The sequence below is a fragment of the Dendrobates tinctorius genome, unplaced genomic scaffold (genome assembly GCF_039654945.1).
Source record: "Dendrobates tinctorius isolate UK_male_01 unplaced genomic scaffold, ASM3965494v1 ptg000406l, whole genome shotgun sequence".
Lineage (NCBI taxonomy): Eukaryota > Metazoa > Chordata > Amphibia > Anura > Dendrobatidae > Dendrobates > Dendrobates tinctorius.
The window spans coordinates 305206-330313 of NW_027362071.1; the positions used below are offsets into that span (position 1 = coordinate 305206).

Sequence of the window (25108 nt, forward strand, 5' to 3'; positions counted from 1 at the left end):
TGATCAGTCCAGGAGAATGAATGAGCAAATTTCTCTGATAAGATATATTACAAAGTTTCTTTATCACTTTTGTCTTTTTTGGACACAAAAATAAGTAACAACGCGACGACGGAAACAAATTCCGTAGCACCCAGTAGATGGCAACAATGACCAGCCATGATGTGGAGGAGAAGAGGGAGAACCTGGGGAGGAGGAGGAGTTGCTCCGCACATGTGCAGAAGTAGCTGAACCAGGAGGAGATCACATTCACTTACAGCTCCAGCTCACACATAGCAGCTTTCCCCCATATCTCCCACACAAAGCAGAGTGGTGTACAATGCCAGTGACCGAGAAGGATCTGGCGGAGGATGCCCCATGGAAGAAAATCCAGCAGAACACCTTTACGCGTTGGTGCAATGAGCACCTGAAATGTGTCAACAAGAGGATTGGCAACCTACAGACCGACCTGAGCGATGGGCTACGACTTATCGCCCTACTGGAGGTGCTGAGCCAGAAGAGGATGTATCGAAAGTACCACCAAAGACCCACCTTCAGCCAGATGCAGCTGGAGAACGTGTCCGTAGCCTTGGAATTCTTGGAAAAAGAGAACATTAAACTGGTGTCCATAGGTATGAATGACATTGTTTCTATAACCCCCTTTATTTTGGGGTTTCGGCGGCGCAGCTGTAACTTTGAGTCCATTGTGATAAAAGCGTAATACAAAAATTGATAACTTTATTGCATTTCTTATACCTGGCAACGTATGCACACTTATACGTAGAAGCGCCCGTTGTAGCCGGTTGGTTACGTGACAAGACAAGAGTTGATTCATTTCTGCAGCGCGTTCACTACAGGTCGTGATCGGAAAGGGTTAAGAGCGAGCGTGACTTTAGGGTTCATTCCCTGTCTTGTAAAAGTGTTTAGTGCTGATACATTGTCTCGGTTGTTATGTTTTGTTACGTGCGCTTCCTATATGGCTTTGCATAAAGGTTGGAAGCACAGGGGCGTTCTGCAGGTGTCACCGTGCACACCTGTCGCGTTGTGTTCTGCTGCTTCTGTGTGATCTACGTCTGATGGCAGGAATTGTTATAAACCCTTTTGTTTGGGTCTTTTTTTTTTGCTTTTTTTTTTTTCTCATTATTGTGTTTTGCACGGCCGCTCAGGCTCCAGGTGAGGCAGGGTGTGGCCTGGGCTACGTACAGGTACACAGGAGAGGTCCAGGGCAGGTGCGCCGACGTGAAATCTTGCAAGAATGTAATATCTGATGGCGCCAGTATTGTTCTGTCTGAGAGACGGGGTTAAATTCTCATTATCAGGATCATTATTTTATTTTTTTTTTTTCCTTATCCTTGTTATGAATTTAATAAACCCCCTTGAGATTAGGAAAGGAAGACTATGATCATAACAAGCGATCATTAACGCTGCAGAATACTAGTATGATTGATCTGCACTCAAACGATAGGAAAAAATTGTTCATATTGACTAGCACTTAAAAGGCTAGTGATGAGCGAGCGTGCTTGGATAAGGTGTTATCTGAGCATGCTCGACTGCTAATGGAGTATCTTCATGTATTCAAATACTATGTCCGAGTCCCCGTGGCTGTTCGACAGCTGCAACACATGCAGGGATTGTCTGTTTGTTAGGTAATCCATGCATGTGTTGTGACAGTCGAAGAGCCGCAAGACATGCAGCTGCGAGGACTCGGACATAGTATTCGAGCATGCAAAAACACTCCTATTAGCACACGCACAGTCCACCAGGACGCGTTGGTAAATAAGTTGTATAATGGTCAACTTGCAATTCTTGACCTCTTTTCCCAAAAACTATAGAAAATTGAGTGTCAGAAAAATACATGAACGTTTTGACACACCGACCCGATTTCTCATTGTTGAAAAAAAACAAAAAAAAACCATCCCTATGTAATTTGTTTTTAACATAATCTTCACATACTATAATTCTCTATGTAATTTTAAACTCCTTTTCTAACTAATAAAGCAATCTTATACAGAGATGGATAGAGAGAGAGCTTATTAAATATCTGACGACTATCTATGTGGAGCTTATATGGCAGCTTTTTACAAATAAATCTAAAAAAAAATAATGACATGGGGTCTCCCTTAATTATAATAACCAGCTAATCGAAAGCAGACAGCTGTGAGCTAGTCATATTAGTCTGGAAAGGGGGCAATAAACGTGGGTCTTCCCAGGCTATTAATATCAGCTCGTAGCTGTCTGCTTAGCCTTTACTGGTTATTAAAAAGGGGGACTGCTAAAAAAAAAAAAAAAAGACGTGGGGTCGTCCTCTATTTTTAATAACCATCAAAGCATACATTTGCGGGCTGATGTTAGTAGGCTGGGAACTGGAAAGCTCCATGGTTATTGCCCCTTTTACAGGCTGATAAGACCAGCTCGCAGCTGTCTGCTTTCCCTTAGCTGGTTATTAAAAATAAGGAGGACCAAATGTCTTTTTTCTTTATGTATTTTTCTTTATTACCTAAACACAACTACAGGAAACTACACACAGACGGCACTAATATATATAACGCTTTGGGCTGTGAACTTACTGTACTTGGCACATAAATATTGGGCTTCCTTTGAGATGTGTGTTTAAAAATCAGACAGAACATGGCATGATCTGTGCGATTTTTATTTATTTTTTCTCAGTCTGATCCTGGCTGAGAAAAAAAATCACAGATGAGCATTGACTCATTTACTAACATATGGTCAGAGTGAAATGTTTTCTTGCATTGCACTCGTCCGATTTATACGGCGGTGTGAGTGATGCCTTGAGTATAGATTGAGCGTATGGACATCATAGGAGGGTGGTTTCCCCCTTTCCCAGTCAGATCCTTCTTTGAGTTAGGACAGATGCAGTATTTCATGGTTGACCATTCATTTGAGTGTTGGCCATAAAATGCTACATTTCACTCTACAACATCTGAAACATATGGACAGACAAGATTTTTTTTCCTGGTGGTAACAGCTCATTGATGATGGGTCGAGAAGCCGGACCCTCAGTCATCAGTTGTAGTAGCTGCATCCAAACTTTTTGAAGTTTTAGGTCTCGTTTGCATAAACTTGTTAATGGCTTTAACATGCACTAGATAGAGGAAGGATGTTTTAGTCACTTTACATTTCTAGTACATTCCCCTAATGATGGTCATTCACACCTATGTGTTCAAGCATCCAAGTTCAATTGCCCAATTCTTCAACCCCATGGACGAAAATAAAAAAAAATCTACATTCCTCTGCATGGATTATACGCTGCAAAACCACCAACATGACCACATTGTGAATGGACTGAATATGCAAATGTTATCAAAGATCATCTGACCAATCAAAATGGGTGTGTGAACTTCTGACAAAAATGATTCCACCTTAAAACTAAGCAAAAAATTAAAAAAGTAATCTCTTATTGTGAACAGGTTCTAACTAGTGATGAGCGACGTCCTCGGTTAAGGTGTTATCAGACCATGCTCGGGTGCTAAGTATTGTTGACGTGCTCGAAATATATGTTCGAGTCCCCGCGGCTGCACGTCTCAAACACAACACATGCAGTGATTTCCTGTTTGTTATGCAATCCCTGTTGCAGTTGTCATACAGCCGTGTTCCATGCAACCGCGGGGACTGGAACATATTTTTCGAGCATGCCGCATACACTCGGTTAGCACTCGAGCATGCTCAGATAACACATTGGCTCATCACTAGTTCCCATAAGAGATGTCATGGTGGATAATGCAATTAGTCCCATCACTATTTTAGGATCTGTTCAGTATTGTCATTTCTACTGCGAATGAGGCGTAACGTATATTGTGTACATGTGAGGACTTTCTGTCCGGACTTTGCTCTGCACATACGTGGGCGTTGAAACCAGCTACTTTAGGCCTGTTCTCTGCTGATAAGGAACCAGCCGGAGACACTATCCTTATGACACACTGGCAAATGTCCTGCCCAAAATAATCACCTTTTTAATGTCAGTTCTACAGTCGAAAACTAAAAAAAAAAAACCCTTTATAAAAATGTTTCCGTTTATCGCGTCCCTCTGACTGTTACATTCAGGGTCATTTGATTGATAAATGCACTGACGATGCCGCTATGCACGTGGGACTTGATGGGGGGGAAAAAATTGTAAATGCAGAATTTTTGAATCTAGATCTCTTGTCTAGCAGTGACCCCTGGCTCGATCGGCCTGTGGAATACATTATATACCTATTTAAGCTTTACTTTTATCAAATTAACTCACGTTATAATGTTCCCGGTCCCCACCCAGGGCTGTCTCAGTCCTCTTAGTTTCTGATAGAACTACTGTAAATCATAAAGAAGACTCAAGTGTCTCGAGTTCAGCCTCTCGCCTAACATGATGAACCTGGATCAACATCCCATTAGAGTCTAGTTCCCATTACTGGAAATAAGTGAACCCAAACTGTAAAGTTCGGGGTTCGTCCTGGACACAGAAAGAGAGACTTTTTTTCCCAGCTCCAAAGTTTGTGTCCCCATTGATTTCTATGGGGGTTCAAGTTCGGATATAATTCTGGTAGCTGAACCGAACCTTGGAATAAAGTCCGTTCGAACCCGAATTTCCATCCCTACACATAACCTGTAATATAATATTCATCATGAAAGACATCTAGGCCTCCTTTAATTTAGGAATACTCATTAATAAATACACACACCCCCTATCTCATGGATTGAGCTACACTGGATGAAAGCTACGTTCCCTGAAGTTATTCTCCTTGTCACTTTTGTACTGGTATAGTTTAACTAATGTTGGCAAAATATTCCAGTTTACAAATTCCTGAAATACCGTTTCTCCACCGGTGACACAGCTAATGACAAAGTCACAATCCTTGTAAATTGTGTAGTCACTTTTACTTAACTGATAAATAAGTTACTTTTTCTTGGGAAAATGTTATGTATATGAAACTCTGTGCCCTTCTGCTACTTGCAGATACTGTAAGTCAGTCTATGTATCGCACGGTCACCTATGACCTAAACTACCGAGATAACAGAAAAACACTCGAAAAACGCGGTGCCTTTCAGCAGCTTGGTGATGATCGATATGGTTATCCAGCGTACAAGTACGGTTCATAGTCAATAGCAATTGTATAGGCAATGTCAAGCTTTGGAGAATGCACATTAGACGATATCGACAGGTTAAGTCGAAAGCCTAATGAGTATAGGGGCCCCCAACACATAATGTCGGGGGAGATAAGAATCTGGAATGTTCAATTTCAGACAGTAGGTTCTTATTGTTTTCAATGAGAAAAGCCAATGACAGAGGTGTCTGGCAGCAGCCCTTTCATAGAAAACGCTCAGCAGAGCGAACGCTCTTGAGTTGAATTATTGGCCAAACCATCATTCGGCCAACAGCTATCTAAAGTGTATAGGGGGCTTAAGTTCTATATTGCAGGGGTCTGAGATTGTTGTGTACTGTCTAAGGGAAGACTTAGATGGATGTATGACTTGGACAGGGATCACAATGAGATGCTCAGACTGGCTGGCATGTACTGTATTTCTCTGTAGCTGTCACGCTCTGGTCGGGAGAGCCAACAGCCAGTCCGAGCATTGCGTTGCAATCCTATGGTCGTTTGACTCTTCCCTTACTGGAGTTCATAAAGCCCACCAGAGTTAATGATCCTGAGGGTGGATCCAGAACATGGGCACCTTCAGTTTTAAAGCTAGGTGGATTGGAGACTGGCCACCAGGACGCTCTTGATGGTCTGACTCTAAGCCTTTGAACGTAAAAGCAGGATGTATGCCTGAGCATAACTCTATTCTAATACACCGTAATTGTCATATTTTGACGGGGAGGAACAAAGAACTAGGGGTCCCCTACTCTGAAACCCATTGCAACTCCCTTCCTATTTGTTGGACCCCTTTGAAATTACTAGGAACTGCAATACTATTGAGAAGAGATGTGCTGTTTCTGGTAAAAAGGAAATCCCATTTTCGTTTCTTTTGGGGTATTTTACTTTTTTATGAAATACCATAAATCTGAAAAGCATAAAACTTATTAATGATTGTGTGTTGTGCAGTTCGTGGAACGTTGTAGGACAGCAGATGGGATATAATTTGTGGTCTTCTCTTAACGTTTTCTTTTTTTTTTCCCTTCTGAAAATAGAAAGTCGTGACTAATGGACGTGTGGTATGTGATTTTTCTCTCCAAATCTGTGTATATAGTTTTGTTTTTGATAAACACCAACAAGAATTACTATGGTGACCCGCCTGAGGAGGTGGGAGGTGAACGGCCTGAAACCAACTTGGTTTCTGTCAAAAATTGCCCATCCGCAGTAAATTCAAATATTTTCTTGACACAAAAGACTGAAATTTCTACAAAGTTGTTTGTGAACAAAGATGCAAAAGAAATTTGCTGTTATAACATGTCATTCTAAGGTTCTTGTGCAGTTCAACACCTGGGACATTACAATAGAATTTCTTAGAACATCCTTGTATAATTCCTTTATTCCAGGAATTCGAGAACCTTATAGGTGGCGAAAATATCTTATCTTGGAAATGTGTGACCCTTTCAGACTGAGGCCAGATTCGCAGTCTACGTTCGGACTGCAATGTTCAAATTGGCTGATGTTCTCCTGACCCAAACTCAACAGCCTTGTAGGGTTTTTTGAGTTCCGATTAGACCAGCAGCCGTTCCTAACATTGCAGTGTCCACACGGACTCAAACTAAGGGTGGAAAACCTTCAAGATGATGACCCACCAAGGGTGTACTGTATATAGCTTAAATGCAAACTAGCTTGGGGCCCATAAAAATTAGGGTTCAAGCCCTGTTTAGTCCCAAACTCTTTGCTATTGGGTATCGAAAAAATTGTGCAAGTCTTCTCTCTCCAGAGGAACTAAGTGATTAGCAAGCAAGGAGATAAGGAATTGTCACATGGAGAAATAACACCCTGGTGGAAAATATCTTCTGTGGGAACCTTGTATAATCATTGGAATGGTGCACGAGCATTTCGTGCTATACATAATAGGGAGCCTTGTTCATGTTGTGCCTCATCAGTCAGATTTTCAGAATGTCATTCATTGGCCATTATCAATCAATGGGATTCATTGAAATCTATTTGGAATGGATTTGTCATACTAATCTTGGCTACTTTACAAGTGGAAAAAAACCTGTTGCGCGAACAGTCTTAAGGCATGCATATACATTAGATATCATCTGTTTAGCCAATAGCCATCCCTCCCATCTAACTCTGAGCTATCATGTATTCTTTGAGATAGCTTCTGGCAGTGGCTTATCTCCAGTGAGAAGAAAAGGCTTGGTCCCTAATATTGATGAGCCAACGTGCACAGATAAGGTGTTATCCGCTCATGCTCGGGTGCTAATTGAGTGACTCCTGCGTGCTCGAAAAACATGTTCGAGTTGCCGCGCCTGCATGTCTCGCGGTTGCTCGACAGGCGCAACACATGCGGGGATTGTGCAACATATAGACAATCCTTGCATGTGTTGCGGCTGTCAAATGTGCAGTCTCGGGGACTTGCACATATTTTTCGATCACGCAAAAGACATCCAGATAGCTTCCGATCATGCTTGGTTAACGCTTTATCTGAGCATGTTTGCTGATTTATCCCTCTCTTTCTCGACATTATCTGTTGGGGAGGACAAGGAATGCCTCCATGCAAGTTAGACTATTGGTGAATCCCACTGATTAGCAGGTTTGGCTGACGTTAGTCTAATTTTTCCTATATACCGTACATTAATGTATAGTGATACTATCCAAAACATCCTGAATTTGTTGAAAAATCCTAATGAAAAAACCCCAAAAACAACAAACTAATGAAGATCCCCAACAAGGAATCGTTTTATTTATGTCACCAGTACTAGGAATAGAACGTTATTTGCATTTGTCCATGATTTATGAGAGACATAAGAAGGATTGATTACTACAGATTATTCTCAGCCTCTCCAACGGTAACGGTTGAATACTAGAAAGTCAACAGCTCGATAAAAAGGTGACTCCCAAAAAGAAGAATCTTAGTAGCGTAATAAAAGAACAAAATATCACAACGATGCAAGAAAATGATCTATCTCAACGGCCCACACGAAATTGTCTATGTAATTCATGTAAAAGGTCATGTTTTGGAACATTTCTGGACACCCGTATGGCCTAAAGAATGGCTCCAAGTCTCTCTTCCCCTGACACGTATCATTGACTAGGTTCCTTGCCAGGAATGATCTCACCCAAACTCTGCTCTCCTCATAAACATGAGCTTCGGGGTGTGGTAGGTGAAGTGTTTTACTGACAGAAACCTTTTAACATTTTTTTTTTTTGCTTCTGAAAAACAACTTCCTTTTTTTGGGTGTTGGAAGAAGACCCGATTGTTTTCGCACCCGTATTAACGCATTAACAAAAAGGGAATCTGCTGTTATTTCTTAGAGCATGGTGATTGATTGGGCCATTCACAGAAACGTCCGTCCCTTCCTAGTGCCAGTCTTGTCTCGTTTGGTTTGCAGTTGTCATGAGTTGTTCTTTCATTGACTATAATCCAACTATAATGAGTCAGGTATATTCACTGGGCCAAATATCGTGACCCATCCCCACACAAAAAGTATAGATTTCCCACAATCTAAATGAGGCATAAATGATTTTTTGGGGGGGTGTTTTTTTTTGAGTAGATCCACTTAAAAAAAAACAAACAAAAAAAAAAACCCAAACTCAAGATTCTCTCGACTTAGGTTCTTCAACAATTTAGGCATATATTATAAGATATGTGTTCCCTACTACAAAGAAGTCTCTTCGAAGTTCCAAAAGCACTTAACCCGAGGCCCAGTACCTGTATAAGATGTAAAAAGATAATTTCATTGTGTGCAGGCAATCGAAAAATAAAGACGACGTTTCGGTCATACAAAGACCTTCATCAGCCAATAACAAACGCTCATGATCAGCAGCATGTGCGTTTGTTATTGCCTGTAACCCTGTGCACACTGCAATCTATCTCATCTGTGAAGATCATTGTATGACTGAAACATCTTCTTAATTTTATTGTATGCAGGCAATCCAAAAATAATAATCTTCTTACATTTACCTGAGTGCCAAGTTTTCTACAAGATTTACATGGCATCGGATCCTATTTGGAAACCTTTCACAGGAGTGCTGAAATTACCACTTTTGATTGTTCAGTACTCTATGGTAAGGTAACTCCTTATAGTTCGCAGTAGATGGTGGAGTATCGACTAATTTAAAGGGGTTGTTCAGTACTTAGATTTTGACAAGCTATCCATAGGATAGGTCATCATTATGAGAGCGATGGATTCCAGACCCTCAACATTCCTATTGATCGGCTGATTGCAGCTCCCATTGCAACAGGAAGTAAAGTGTGAAATGAGCTGAAATATCACAGCGCCGTACACTGTGTAGTGGTCATTGTTGGTACTGCAGCTTGGCTACTTCTCAGGTGAAGCCACTGATTGGTGTGGGTGTCATTTATTCTACTCCCACTGATTTGGCATTGAACTAAATCCTAACCAACACCTTTTTAAACCAATATGTTTGGCCTAATTCATTTGTAATGTCACCGACTCATCCTCCTATACGTCCTTTTTGTGCACAAACCAGTGCTCCATTGTTTTTCCTCAGAATCATCCATAATAAGGTGTCGACCGGCAGAAAGCCTAATTACAACTGAAGTAACACTATGACCTCACCCCAATTTATGTGAAACCTGAAAGATTTCAAAGCAAATATGTTGTAAGCTGAGGCGCAGCTTCCAGATGGTTTTCTTGTGAAATTATTGCCGGGAGTATTATCACTCCTAAGAAGAAATGAAGTTGTCGGCAAAACCTTGGCATAAAATATATTAATTTACATCGACAAAATTACGTAAACTGCTTCCTGCCCCTATATAACGAGAAGTGAAATGCTAAATCTTCATCAGTAGTCACTGGGCCTCTAAAAGAAAACCTGTTGCCCATAGCAACCAATCAGAGCTCAGCATTCATTTGAAATACTGCTCTGGTAAAATGAAAGCTGCACTATGATTGGTTGCCATGTACATTTCCAGCCATGTTTTCTGACATTACTGAAATGTTCCGCCTCATCATTGCTAGATGAAATTTTTTTTTTTTTTTTTTTTTTACTTTTACCCTCAAAATCTTGTGCACAGAAAAAGCTTGCTTTTACCAATAGCAATTAATAATATAGTCTTTCACTTTAACCCTCAAAAAAAAATCTGGATGCTGTAGGAAAAACCTCCACTTCTACACTTCTTGGTAGCCCTATGTTTTTATGCATGAGCCCCAGTAAATGCAATTCATGGAAAAGGTCCCTGATTAAGGGAAAAGGGGTTGTCGATTTTTGTCCGATTCCTTTTATCTTGCAAGAGTCCGATGTGATAGAGTTGTTGCGTATTGTTCCGCATGACCAGTTTTGTTGGCCACGTCGGTAATCTGTCGCCAATGGACAGATCCATAAGACTCGCCTCTTACTTCATACCATCCACAGCTCTACTTTTGATTGGCCGTCCACGCATGACATCACATGTACATCACTCCACAATGATGACATCACACTAGGCCAGCTAATCGAAAGAAGAGCCATGGATTCGGGGATAAAAGCTGTACTTCTGATCACAGACACGGCCTCAAACACAAGAGAAAATGTGGAGCTCAAGTCCAGAAATTAGTAAAAAGGTGTAAGTTTATTACATACAGTAGATATATGAAATTTTGCTTACATACAAATAATCGCCCCCTGATTAAGCCAACGCGAAACGCGCGTTGGGGCTGCACGGCGTGGGTCCAGATAAACCACCTGATGGGTAAGGAACCTTAGGGTATGGAATGATTTCATACACACAGGACACTTTGCTCTAGGCATTTGTTATTTCAGTATTAGCTTTACCTACCACCCTTCTGCCTGGTTCTCTTTCCCACTAACATGATCCCGATGCACTAAGCACTTTATTATATGATGGATGTGGTAGTATCTGGCTGACAAACCGTTTTCTACCTGACACTCTTGCTGAACATGTATTGTCACTGTTGTTCTACTGTATGTAAACAAATTTCAAATATCTATGTAATAAATGTATACCTTTTTACTAATTTCTGGACCTGAGCGCCACTTTTTCTCTTGTGTTTGAAGTATGAAGTGTTCAGTTTTGGAGTGTCCTTTTGTTGGTTTTCTGCTTACTGCTTCCCCACTTGGTGTAGAGTATGTATGGCAGTGTTTTATTAATGTTTCCCGTTTTGGACTGTATTTATCACGGAGACGGCCGATGGACTGGATGATGCGAATAGATTCACACCAACCTTAGTGTGATCATCATGTGATGTCCTTATGCTACAATATTTAGTGAACAGCTCTAGTGATGAGGGAGCATTCTCAGATAAGGTGCTATCTGAGCATGCTCGAGTGCTAATAGAGCATCTCTGGCATGCTCTAATACTATGTTCGAGTCGTCGCAGCTGCATGTCTCATGTCTATTCAATAGCAGAAACACGTGCATTGGCTAACAAACAGGCAATTCCACATGTGTTGTGGCTGTCGAACAGTCGCAACACATGCAGCCACGAGGACTCCAAAATTTTATTCAAGCACGCTGAAGATGCTCTATTAGCACTCGAGCATGCTTGGATAACACCTTATCTGAGCACTCTCGCTCATCACTAATCAGTTGTAATCTGTGTAGAAAACCAGTTTAGCTTCCCTTCAGCGCTACCAAAGGGCAAACACGGTATTACACTGCTCTGATTTACATTAATCATCTGTCCGTGTAATGAACAAATTAAGTTCTTCCAGAAAAGAGACTCCTTCCTAGCTAGGCTCTCCTGCCTAACCTTGACCATACTCATAGTTACCCCATATATTAACTCAAAAATGCCTAACTTTTCTTGTATCCCTTGTATCCCCTTGAGTTGCGTAAGAAATTCCTGAAATGGCAATAATAACCACTTCAAGAGTCTCATGCGGAGGATATAATGGGGACTATGGACATCATTGATGGTGGTCCTTTCCATGGAAGCCCCCTTACACGAGCCAGGACTATGATTGTAGCTCCTGTTCTGATGGACTTCTCATCTGAATGGCTGCCCTGTTACTCATTATTGTTAGTCACCATGGAGAATTGATGGATGAACGCTCTGCTCTGTAAGAAGATCGATCTTGTGTAAGCCTAGATAGGTCCACCAGGGTCTTCTTCACTTAAGTTGATCAAGCCATTGATTTTCTGGTCTTCCTCCTCGCCTTGGTCCTTCTGTTCTTCTAACCATGATGTCCTTCTCCAGTTACACTTCACTTATATCGGCCTTTGTCTTTTTTTGCCATCAAAATTAACGTTTGGGAGCAGGATCCATGGCGATCAACTGATTGTTGAAGCACATGGTTTCTGAAAGGCATCATCCCTGATGATATAATTCCCTATACACCATGTACTCATGTACAGTATTACTACATAAATGTAATTTCTCTGCGCTGAAAATTTTTTAGAAATATGTATCAGTATTCGATATTAGGGAAAAAAAAAGTGATGATCCATATTCAAAAGAATTGACAACCCAATACGACCTTAAGAGCCTGGTCTCAAAGTAATTCTTCTGAGAACCTTGTAACTTGGAAGGTCTCCAGTCCAACTCAGATACGACTACATTGAAATCCTCTTAGTCATCGAGGGATCAAAGTCTCTTTTGCTACAGACATCTAGTAATGTGGTCAGTATGTGTGTTCATGGAGCAAAATGTTCTTTTTATTTTTATTTTCTTTTTCTTTTTTATATTGCTGATCATTGCCAGAAATTTATAGGTTTCATGTTTTTTCAAGGTGATATGACGACTCGTTCAATTCCCCCAAAAGTGAAACCAGAGACCCCAGTGATGTCATTGTAAACCGCAGCCTAACGTGGCTCTTTTTCATCAGCTGATTAGGTTCGGGTTGTTTAGTATAAACATTTTTGAGGTTGTGATGAAACATTTTCCGTGTGCGATCTGTTGATGATTTCAACACCGATAAGGCTGACTTGTATGAGCGCCTGCATCCCATCTCCTGTTGTTGGAATTAAGTTCTCCTGGACACTTATGAAGATTAATCCCTTTTAGACTTCCTTCACAAAGTTGGTTTACCAACTTTTTTTTTTTTTTTTTTTTTAATTTTAATTACTTAAAAAAAAATGTATAGTGAACTAATGGGAAAGTACTTTTTTTTTTCTGTGTCCCCCATAGAAAAGGGTTAAAAAAAATGTAACAAAAAATACTACTATACGCAAAACTCATATACTCCTTGTTAGGACATCCGTAAGAAAAAAAAATAGACTGTTTCTCATTGACATACAAAGAGCAACTTTTTTCTTCTGCTTTTGGTCCTTACATTGATTTCTACGCTGATGATGCAAACTATTTCTCTTGTATACAAAAACACAAGTTCCACAACTTTCCCACTCATCAGTGAAAACTGGACAGCAGCTGACACACACAAGGCATACATGTGCCGTGATTTTTTTGTGTTTGTTTTTTTGTGGACACTGCATATGCAAATAAAAACAGATATGTGAACAGCTCTATTAACCATAATGGATACATGTTCATGACTGGAACATTTTTTTTTTTTTTTTGTGAAAGACGTGTCTGAAGCCTAATTCTCGACTACCAACTTTCTAGACTTTCTTTCTAGTAAAAGCTGTATAAAACAGGTTAACATGTTGCCTTTTGAACTCCTTTAGCTCTAGTGTGTGGTTTGTTTGCTTTTTGTTTTGTTTTTTTTTATTTACCCCCACCCCCCCTCACAAGAATCTGCATTAATGTACCTAACTTTGGGACTGTTGACACTACTGATTGTGACGCCCCCGGAAGAAGCGAACAGGCAAAACGCGCATCGGGGCACAGGAGTCCACCACCAGCAACTTCATTTTCATTATTGTAAGTAATTATTGCACTAATCTCTTTTTCTCTTTTATATTTCTATTGGGGCTATAGCAATTCTCTTAGAATCCCCTTCTTGGGCATTAGAAGTGGAGAAGAGATACTTGAATTGGATATTAAGCATCATTATATGAGGCACATATGGTAGCATATTACTAATGCCTTGGGCATAATATACATGCGGATACCTATTGTTACTCTATTGATAGGAATAAGTTTTTCTCTCCTTCATCCCCTTCCCCCCCCCCCCCCCCCCCATTTAGGTTGTCTTGAATTGTGGTGGTTCAAGTCCCCTTGTGGAATGTTTATTGTAACTATGGATATGATCACAATTGTCAAAATACATTGAGACGAGATTTTTATTAATATTGTATGTTCATTTTTTTAATTTGGCCCGCCACTGCTATTCTTCTGCTCTGAATATAACCTACGAGGGAGGCACATTTGTTTCACAAATTTCTGAAGCATGGTTTATGGTCCGAGAAGGATTGCATGGTACATAATCCTTGGCTGAACTGCTAACTTTGCCTTTTTTATGAATTTGCGGTTTGTTTTTTGTTTTTTTTTTTCTTCCTCTAAGCACTTTTAGATATGTTTGCAGAACTTTTTGCTGCTAATCCGTTTTGTAAATGTATCTTAAAGGTGTTACTTCGGGTGCCGTGAATAGTTTACCTATCCATCTGCCCTAATTTTACTTCAAGGGGAGAGTATATTATTTTGTCAGGCACGATTTATGGTCCGAGAAAGATTGCATGGTACATAATCCTTGGCTGAACTGCTAACTTTGCCTTTTAAAGAATTGCGGGGTTTTTTTTAATGAGTCTCTATCTGACATCCTAAAACAAGACACTCATTTTTCTCCTGTGTCCCCACGGTTTGATTAAATGACTAGTACTCTGAAAAGAAGTCGCTGAGGACGTCTTCTGTAGTCTCCGGCCAAACCTTAAATCCATGCTGCTCCCATCTATTTACCGAGCTCGCTTGACTTTTTTTTTTTTTTCCATGTACGAGAAACTCGGGCCGTATAATACCGTGCTAACAATCTGTCATAAAAATCACATTTCCTTCATGTTGATCTCCTTCCCAAATGTTAAAAACAGAAATATGCACAAAGTGCTAGTCTGAGGGGAAAAGGCAAAAGTAAAACAAATTTGTTCCGTTCAGAACATGAAAGCGTAAAACTTTCGTGTTTTTTTTCTTGTACTATTTTAGAATCGCCAGTATTTCAAGTACGGTAACAACCTGGGTCACTTTAGTGAATAATTTGTAGATTCTGTAGTTATTAATACACAATGGTTTTAATTTTCCTTTTAAAATACGCTTTCATCTTTTGGTGCATCTTGGGTGAGGATGTGTTGGACTTTTCCCTATTTAGCGCATTACCCTAATTGTCCCCTTGATAAGAAACTAAAACTTTTTGTTCATTTTGGGCATTGATTTGTTTCATGGGGTTATTTGGGACTTCCCTAGGATTGGCCAACAATATTGGCTCAAGTCGGTAGTGACCCAACAGTTGGCAGTGCGCCACTTTTTTCTATTAGGTGTGTCGCGTTTGGAATATTTGCTACCTTTTGGCAGTAACAGTGCCTGGTGTACTAAGCAGTGACAAACGTAGGTTGACAAAGCAAGTGTTATACCCCCCCCACCTTCGCACCCTATAACCAAGGAATCTTGCCCCCTTAAAACAAATTTTGCAACAGGAAATCAAGTAATGCCCGGTGTATCTGCTAAATTATTCCCCTTTAAAACAAATGATGCCCTAATTGCCAATTCTAAAAGTAATGATGTCGCCATTAATTATGAGCGCAAGTGCTTGTTACTCGAGTTTCCCTAGGGTGCTTGGGTGTGCACCGAGTATCGCGGGTGGTCGAGTAACGTGCTCAAGTCCCCGTGGCCTCATGTTTCGCACCTGTTAGACAGCCACAACATGTGAAGATTGCCTGACAAACCTGGGCAATCCTTGCGTGTTTTGTGGCTAACGGATGTGAAATATGATGAGGCCGAGGTTGGGCGGCGTATATCAAGTGTCAGGTTCCCTTTAAAACCACGGGATGACCAAGGGCCTGATTCATTAAGACCCCTGATTATTTTTTTTTTTTTTTTTTCCTCCCCATCCCTCTTGATGAGGAGACACAGTGGAGTCAGATGCTCCTGATTCATGAAGAGTTGTCCTCCTCTTCATGGACCTGGACCGTCTTACGAGTTGCCTCCATGTAACACGCCAGAAATCTCACTCCAGTCAGTGACTGGAGTGTTATTTCTGGCATATTGAACACCACATTTCATCATGAACTAGATGAACTTTGGCAGATCAAGACGCTTATCCTGGGACTGTGCGCTGCCCCAAATCTTCTACACTAGTAACACCACTCATTGACCGGTATGGCACCATGTTTTGTAATCCTGGACAATCCATCTAATAGACATCCATTGCGTAATGACCGGATAACTGCTTTAAATGTCTAAGATCAGAATGTTCCTTTTAATTTAGTATATTTATTAAAGCCAAACCACCTACTAAAAGCAGATGTGTCCCCATAATGTGCTTCATCTGATCGTAGAAATCCCCTTTGCATTGTAATCATTTTACATTTCCAGTATATAATATATACCCTTCACTATTTTACCATGTTAGATTTCCTTACAAGTCCGTTCCTGTCCTGAGTAAAACTCTGGGTTTTATTAGCGATGTTCCTAATTTCGAGCATATCAGAATCCGAGGGGCTTTCCTGCCAGTGTTCTAATCTTTGCAAGTTGTGATAGTTTAATGGCTTTTTCGGCAAGGTCGCGTGATGTGGGCTAATTAGCTTAACTCTGTGCAAACGGCGTTTACCATGGTAATAGTCAATTGGTTGCCAGGGTTTATACACAACTATTTGCAGCATTCATTAGGTTTTAATTATAGCATCTCCTATAGCATTGCAAGCCTTTCCTGGGTGTAACTTAAAGGGATTTTCCATTTTCGGGAAACCCCTGTTCCCTGGCGGCAGTTTGTGTTACAAAAAACAAACAAACTGGGCTTTACTCACCATGGCCAGGTCCAGTGCTGAGCCTTCACCTTTGCTCCCAGTATCTGTTGGGCTGAAGTTGCGTCAACAGCGCTGAAGGAAATACAGTTGTGGCCAAAAGTATTGACACCCCTGCAATTCTGTCAGATAATACTTAGTTTCTTCCTGAAAATGATTGCAAACACAAATTCTTTGGTATTATTATCTTAATTTGTCTTAAATGAAAAAACACCAAAAGAATTGTCCTAAAGCCAAATTGGATATAATTCCACACCAAACATAAAAAAAGAGGGTGGACAAAAGTATTGGCACTGTTGGAAAAATCATGTGATGTTTCTCTAATTTGTGTAATTAGCAGCACCTGTAACTTACCTGTGGCACCTAACAGGTGTTGGCAATAACTAAATCACACTTGCAGCCAGTTGACATGGATTAAAGTTGACTCAACCTCTGTCCTGTGTCCTTGTGTGTACCACATTGATCATGGTGAAAAGAAAGAAGACCAAAGAACTGTCTGAGGACTTGAGAAACCAAATTGTGAGGAAGCATGAGCAATCTCAAGGCTACAAGTCCATCTCCAAAGACCTGAATGTTCCTGTGTCTACCGTGCGCAGTGTCATCAAGAAGTTTAAAGCCCATGGCACTGTGGCTAACCTCCCTAGATGTGGACAGAAAAGAAAAATTGACAAGAGATTTCAACGCAAGATTGTGCGGATGTTGGATAAAGAACTTCGACTAACATCCAAACAAGTTCAAGCTGCCCTGCAGTCCGAGGGTACAACAGTGTCAACCCATACTATCCGTCGGCGTCTGAATGAAAAGGGACCGTATGGTAGGAGACACAGGAGACCCCACTTCTTACCCCGAGATATAAAAAAGCCAGGCTGGAGTTTGCCAAAACTTACCTGAAAAAGCCTAAAACATTTTGGAAGAATGTTCTCTGGTCAGATGGGACAAAAGTAGAGCTTTTTGGGCAAAGGCATCAACATAGAGTTTACAGGAGAAATAAAGAGGCATTCAAAGAAAAGAACACGGTCCCTACAGTCAAACATGGCGGAGGTTCCCTGATGTTTTGGGGTTGCTTTGCTGCCTCCGGCACTGGACTGCTTGACAGTGTGCATGGCATTATGAAGTCTGAAGACTACCAACAAATTTTGCAGCATAATGTAGGGCCCAGTGTGAGAAAGCTGGGTCTCCCTCAGAGGTCATGGGTCTTCCAGCAGGACAATGACCCAAAACACACTTCAAATGGCACTAGAAAATGGTTTGACAGAAAGTACTGGAGACTTCTAAGGTGGCCTGCAATGAGTCCAGACCTGAATCCCATAGACTATCTGTGGAGAGATCTAAAAATGGCAGTTTGGAGAAGGCACCCTTCAAATATCAGGGACCTGGAGCAGTTTGCCAAAGAAGAATGGTCTAAAATTCCAGCAGAGCATTGTAAGAAATTCATTGATGGTTACTGGAAGTGGTTGGTTGCAGTTATTTTGGCTAAAGGTTGTGCAACCAAGTATTAGGCTGAGGGTGCCAATACTTTTGTCTGGCCCATTTTTGGAGTTTTGTGTGAAATTATAAATGTTTTACTTTTTGCTTCATTCTCTTTTGTGTTTTTTCATTTAAGACAAATTAAATGAAGATAATAATACCAAAGAACTTGTGTTTGCAATCATTTTCAGGAAGAAACTGAGTATTATCTGACAGAATTGCAGGGGTGTCAATACTTTTGGCCACAACTGTAGATGATCTTGGTGACTGTTTGAGTTGACAGCACAGGTCACTGGCTACAGGGTTGTCGATGTGATTTCGGTGCTGCAGACAATCATAGACACCTGGAGCTGCATCGGGGACTCAGTGCAGGACCTGGGGAGGGTGAGTACAGGAGAAAAAAACTGCAGCCGGATAACTGGGATCTTTTGAAAGCAGAGAATCCCTTTCTACAGTAGGGTCACACGACCGTTTTCTACACATCTGAGAAAAACGGTCTGATTACTCTTGATCAGAGTTTGATCAGAGTGGCATCAGGTTTTCTTGGACGTGAAGAGGAAAAAAAAGTTTCTCCACCTTCTCCATTTTGTCAATTCATGAAAACGGGACAACAATCGGATGTGATCCAAGTGCAGTCTGTTTCTTTTTTTTTTTCAAAGACCCATATACTTGCATTGTCTATTTAGATCCAACACAAAAATTAAAACTGGACATTAGTGATGAGCGACCGTGCGCTGATAAGGTATTTTCTAAGCATGCTCGGGTGCCAAACGAGTGTCTTCAGCGTGCTCGATAAGTATGTTCTAGTCTCCGTGGCTGCATGTCTCCCGGCTTTTCGACAGCTGGAACACATGCAGGGATTGCCTGTATAATTAAATTTATAGATTTGTTTTGTTCTTTATGATTTATCTAGAAGATGTCGAATACCATTGAGTCCACCAGCTGGATAATGGCTGCTGCTGAGGTATATACAGTATTTGTCGTGTTTGGAGCAAACAAATGGATTTAAGACGTGCAAGTGGCCTGTGACTATAGAGTTCGGCAGCTGGGAATTTTGGCACAGGAGAGAATAGGGGACTTAACAGTTACGAGTTTTCTTATGTCACCTTTCTCTGACAGGGTTAGAACGTTATAGCCATCATCTTCCTTCCATACATATGGTATACAAACCTTTCACCATATTAAAAAGGAACAATCACTTGCTATAAATATTTTTTTACTTGATGTAAATGCCGCTGTTCTCCTAAATCTGGCGTTATTTTTCATTAGTTCCTGCACCTCTCCATCCCTGACATTTGGACTCCGCTTCCCTGTGTGTGAATCTAGTCTGTTTAGCCAAGTAGGCTGTCACGCACAGTGTGGGAATACTAAGTGCAACAAGAGGGGAAGGAAGCCCAAACGCTAGGAAAAGGGGGAGTGGAGACCTCTAGGCAGACTAAATAACACTCTGCCTCCCTACCATCCCTAAATTGGTTCCACACCAATCGCCTAAAGCTAGGCCATGAATAGGGAAGGGGAGGAATTAGCACTGGTCTGTCCCCACTGTTCACTGAATAAATGAAGGGAGACAAACAGGTGGAAGCAACTTATCTTGTGCAGATTCAGAGAGGTAGCGCCAAATGTCCTCCAAAGCAACAGAAAGGAAGTAAGCCGACTGCTATAGCTCCAAGCCTTCACAAGGGGAAAATGTGAATATCACCGTCGGCACTTTTAAAGCATATTGGGAGTCTATAAACACCCAGGTCTAGGTGTGTCAATTAGAGCCAGAGGGAGGTTGCCACTGGGTCCGAGAGTCAGAAGGGTTAAGAAGGCATCTGCAATGCCAAACGCAGAGACCTTCTGCAGCTAGATGCAAAGTGACTGTCTGTAGCATCTGACACTCCCATGTCATATGAAGAAAAAAGTATCCATGACGGAATGAAGCATCTTTTAAATTTCTTCAACTGGACTGGACGCTGTTCTAATTTATTTTGACACCCATGTCATAGACATGGTCCTGTGTGGATGCCTTCTTGAAGATTACGCCAGGTTGCATTTTAAGACTAGATTGATGTGTTTTGGAGCACGGTGTCATGTCTAAGAAATAGAGACACCGTAACAAAAAATGCCTCCCCCATTATTTCCATTGGGGTACATTTTCTGAACTCTATTCAGCTGACAACTAGATGGCTTTTTTTATTCTACCAAAGTGGTTGAACAAGCTGCATGGTCAACTGTTTGACTCCCAGTATAAGGCTGCCCAGTGTGTATAATGGCATACATTAGCCTAAGGCTTTATTAACTCTATGTTCTGTCTTTGGAGTATATACTAGGTTTGCGTGGGTTTCCTTCGGGTACTCTGTTTTCCTCCCACATTCCAAAGACATACTGATAGGGATTCTAGATTTTGAGCCCCATCAGGGACAGTGCCAGTAATGTCTGTAAAGCGTTGTGGAATTAATAGTGCTATATAAATGAGTAAAATAAATAAATACAATTTTTTAATTTCAAGTTACCTGTACACTTTCATTAGCTAAATTGATGCCAAATGTGGTTTTCGTTGGAAGGATTGGGTGGTGAAGGCATTTACGCTACATCCAGGTGACCCAAATCCCCTTCTGTCTCCTAAGACTCCCGGAATATATGTGGAGCATACACGGCAAGAAGGGTGACACACCGAGATGTTGCATCATAGAACATGTGTAGTAGAGTCAAGGGTGGACATATCAATGCTGCAACCGCACAGGGGTCCAAGAGGTAAGGGGGAACTGCGCATTGTGATGAGTTATTGGACTGGAAAGGACCCATATATTGGTCTTGAGCTGGGACTTTCATCTGTCTGTTTCCACCAGTGCGTAGACTAAAATGTGAAGATTCACAGAAATGCATATACTGCCTGTCATTGGTCAGTCATGTCTCATTGCATTATCATACCCACAAGCCCCATTGACTCCTATCACTTCAGCTAGACTTACATTGGTGTCGGACAAATTGATCTTTGCCACCAAACCCAATTTTATCCATAAAATAAGACAACGGGGGAAAGTTACTAATCTTGTCTACATTTTATACAGTAGACGGTTTTAAAATGTGTGGCACGTGCTAGAGGGAACATTTGCCACATATTTGGGTACCACCTTTTGGCTGTCTTGCTTTATGCCAAAATTTTGGCCCATAACGTTATACTTTCAGCTACGCACCTTTTCATCTAACCATGCCCTTTTTCTTTCTATAAACCACACTCCTCGAGTGAGGGGGATAAAAATTTACGTTTTTTGGTGATTCTGGTCTTTTCCTTTTTGTAATTTTCCTCCTATCTATCCTTTGGAATTTTAAAACCTTTTTTGAGTTCTTTCCAGACCAAATAATCTTTATCCATAATCTGTTCTAATATTTCTTTTTTTAAGGTTTGATAAACATATCTAACATCCCATCTTATGTGTGGCATGTTCCTTCTACATTTAACACAGAATTTATTATCATCCTTTAATTCCCACGTTCCTTGACTCAACTTTGTACATTAATCTTATACCGGCCGGGTAAAAAGCGAGAGTCCTTGCTGAGAGGTGCCCCACAAAGACCTTGCGATTTTCCACTTTCTGGGCAGAGATGAGAAATGCTTTAGTGTTCCTTGTTACCAAGCTACCCTTATAAAATCATGTGAGCTGAGATTCTCATGTCTCAACTTCTTGTAAATCGTAACTAATTAATGCGAACGTCAAAACAAACTTACTGAAAGCCCTTGCACTGTGATTCACTTGAAGAAGGCCGCAGGAATACTCGGCACATCGCTTGGCTGGAACACGCCGGGCGACGTATTTATCAACTTGTATAATTTGTTTTAGGTCCGTTCACCTCAAATCAGATTTACTTTTTACAGATTGTTCTTTTTGCATGGCTTCCCTGATGACTTTGAGAAAGGTAGAACAATTACTGTAGACTTCAGTTTTGATTTACTGCATATAGAAGCCAAGAAAAAAATACGGTACTTCCATAGAGGTCAAGTTCACACGAGCGAATAAAAATATTTGTCCTACTTTCATCCATAAAAAAGGGACGATTTTTATCTCAAAAGTCATCCGTATGGCATCTGTTTTTATACACCAGCATTTTGTATAATTTACAAGACAGAATATAGTTTTCTATGTTATAGAATTGCTATGTATCCTCCCGTGCCTTTACCGCGACGTGACCAGTGGTGGATGCCGCATCCTGCCTGATGTTCACAACACTGATCACCAATGCCTCACATGGGCACGTAATACAGGCGCACTGACCAAAAGTAACAGAATTCCACCATAACAGGGAGCTGGACAGCTTACCTCCTTATCCCAGTATAACAGGAGCCTACATAACGCTCTCTTCTCTACTCTTCCACCATAATTTCCAGCAGTCGGACTGATGAAGGCCATGTTAGGCCGAAACGTTTACAGATTGCATAAATATAATCTCATCTATTTAAGGACGCTGTAAGTTGAGTGCCAAGTTATTTTCACCGTTCCTGCGGTGTTGGCACTACCTCTCCCCAGGGCTGTAATGTGGGGTTGTGACACCAGCGTCCAATCAGCGCTGGCGTCACTGTCTCTGCCTTCGAACAAACTGAACATGAAGAGGAAGTCAGGGATCAACTGCAGCCTGGACTTCCTCTTCATATTCAGTTTGTCCGAAGTCAGATACTGAGTCCGCAGCGCTGATTAGGCGCCGGCATCACGTTTCATTCCACCGGATCACAGCCCCGGGACCGCTAGTGCTGACACTGCGGGAACAACGCCGGCACGGGAGAGGAGTATAAGCTTTATTATTTTATCAGGGCCAAACATTTAGTTTAAGAAGGGGTTGTCCTAGTAGTGGGACAGCCCATTTAAGTTTCGTAAAGGTTTGTCCATGCATATATTTGTGACCTATCCTATAGTCATGACACCTTCCACCCCCACCAATCAGCTATTGGCTCCCTTGATGGATAGATATAAATGCTTTACTGGAGCTGAACACAACCATATCACTTAATGTGTAGTAGCCGCTGCCTGATGCAACAGATCGCTTATTTTTAAAAGAATAGGAGCTGCTATGCGGCACTTGGCGGCTGCTGTTACACGAGGGAGATTTCGCGTTCGGCTCTTCAGTGTTTACATGTAGCCACCACTGGTGAAAACAGCTGATCGAGAGGAGTACTCGGTACAGGACTCCCGCCAATCTGATATTGATGACATCCTTATGGCAGGTACAGACGACCGTATGTTCTCCTTCTGAGAAAAATGGTCTGATTATGCTGATTTGACTGTTCAGAGTGAGATCCATTTTGTAAAGTTTAAAAGGTGTGGGGAGGGGATAGTTTCTCCATCTTCTCAATTCAGTCTATCCGTGACAATTGAGTGTGGTCCCATGTTTTCCATAGACCTATATGGATGACAGCAATCTAATTATTGGAGGCAAATCGTACATGCTGCAATTTTTTTCCTCCCCCCCCCCCCCCCCCACACACACACACACACACTTACCACTTGGTCCGAGGAAAAAATCGGACACCTGCCTCATTGAGTCACATTGGTCCGAGTGTGATCTGACGTTTTCGACGAATCGCACGCAGCCCAAAACGATAGTCGTCTGCACGAACCTTAGGATAGATTATCCGTATTCTAAAAGACAACCCCTTAACATTTTAATTTTAAATTATAATTAAGGACCTAAAAATTAATTTAAAAGAAGTATGTAAAAATGTAATAACTTAAAAACCCAATATAATCATGGAGGATTTAACAAGCATGAATAGAAGCGCTCAACTAATTTGTGAATTGGTTCAGCATGTAGTCCGTTTCTCCAACGACATTAAAAAGTAGAATATTTTTATTCTCTTTTTCTTTTTTTGCAAGAAGACCACACCACCATCTGTATAAAGTACAACTTTATTACTACAATTTTTACCGCTTACCTCTAAAGCATTTTACTTTTAGGTTTTTATTGTCATTTTAAAATATTTTTGCCAAAATGAAAAAAATGAGCAAAGACAAAAACATTTGGAAAACCTTTTAAATCTATGACCCTTCCTGGACTTTAATTTACAGTAAAACGTTCAATCCACCATGACGGCTAATAGGTAATCGACACAATGCTGAGATTTCCATGTTGTGACGTAGCAGGGCAGGGTTGCACCATAAATCCTGATATTCGTTCTTGGATGAGCTCAGTTCTAACCTAGCATGAGGCCATCACATGAGCTTTTCGTGGACTTTTCGCTGTTTGTCATGGACTCTGAGTAAGACCTCTTTTGTTTGTACGGTGGGAGTGAACTTCGATAAAGGCTTTTGACACACCCTACATCACTGGCACAGAAAGCGCAGTCGTTTTCTCAATGACTCCGATAAACTACATTCCAGTTACGCCTCTCTAGAGCAAACAAAAAACATTGGGTGTGATGTGCTGCAGAAAACCATTATTGCTGTCATACCTTTTCTTTTCTATATTTTTTTTCTTCTATTTTTGTTTCGATTTTTTTTTTTTTTTTTTTTTTTTTTTATGGAGCCGACCTGCAATACAACACACAACCTGTGGGTACAGGTAGCGCTGTTTTTGGCAGTAAGTACTGTAACTGTTTTTGAGCGCAACCCCTTGAGGCCAACAAATAACTTGTCCAAAATAATTTATTATTGCATTGTATATGTGTGTACAGTGGGAGACCCAACACAAAACCGTTATGTCTCCCCCCAAGCCCCCCCCCCCCTCTCCTCCCCTTACTATTTCTAGTTAACCTATGTTAATCGGGTTGTCCAGTCCAGGCTTGGGGTCCATGTTTGCA

General features: G+C 41.1%; 1 protein-coding gene across 4 annotated transcripts in view; it reads left to right on the forward strand.

Annotated features, from left to right (window-relative positions):
- Positions 1-206: 206 nt before the first annotated feature.
- The window catches only part of FLNB (filamin B), a 251435-nt gene continuing 226533 nt past the window's right edge, over positions 207-25108 (forward strand). For 2 of the 4 annotated variants that reach the window (XM_073563895.1, XM_073563896.1), the window contains exon 1: positions 207-608. In XM_073563895.1, coding sequence (XP_073419996.1) covers positions 317-608 — 292 coding nt within the window. In that variant the 5' untranslated portion in view covers positions 207-316. The remainder of the gene's footprint in view (positions 609-25108) is intronic. The other 2 variants (XM_073563897.1, XM_073563898.1) reach the window with 2 other exon arrangements.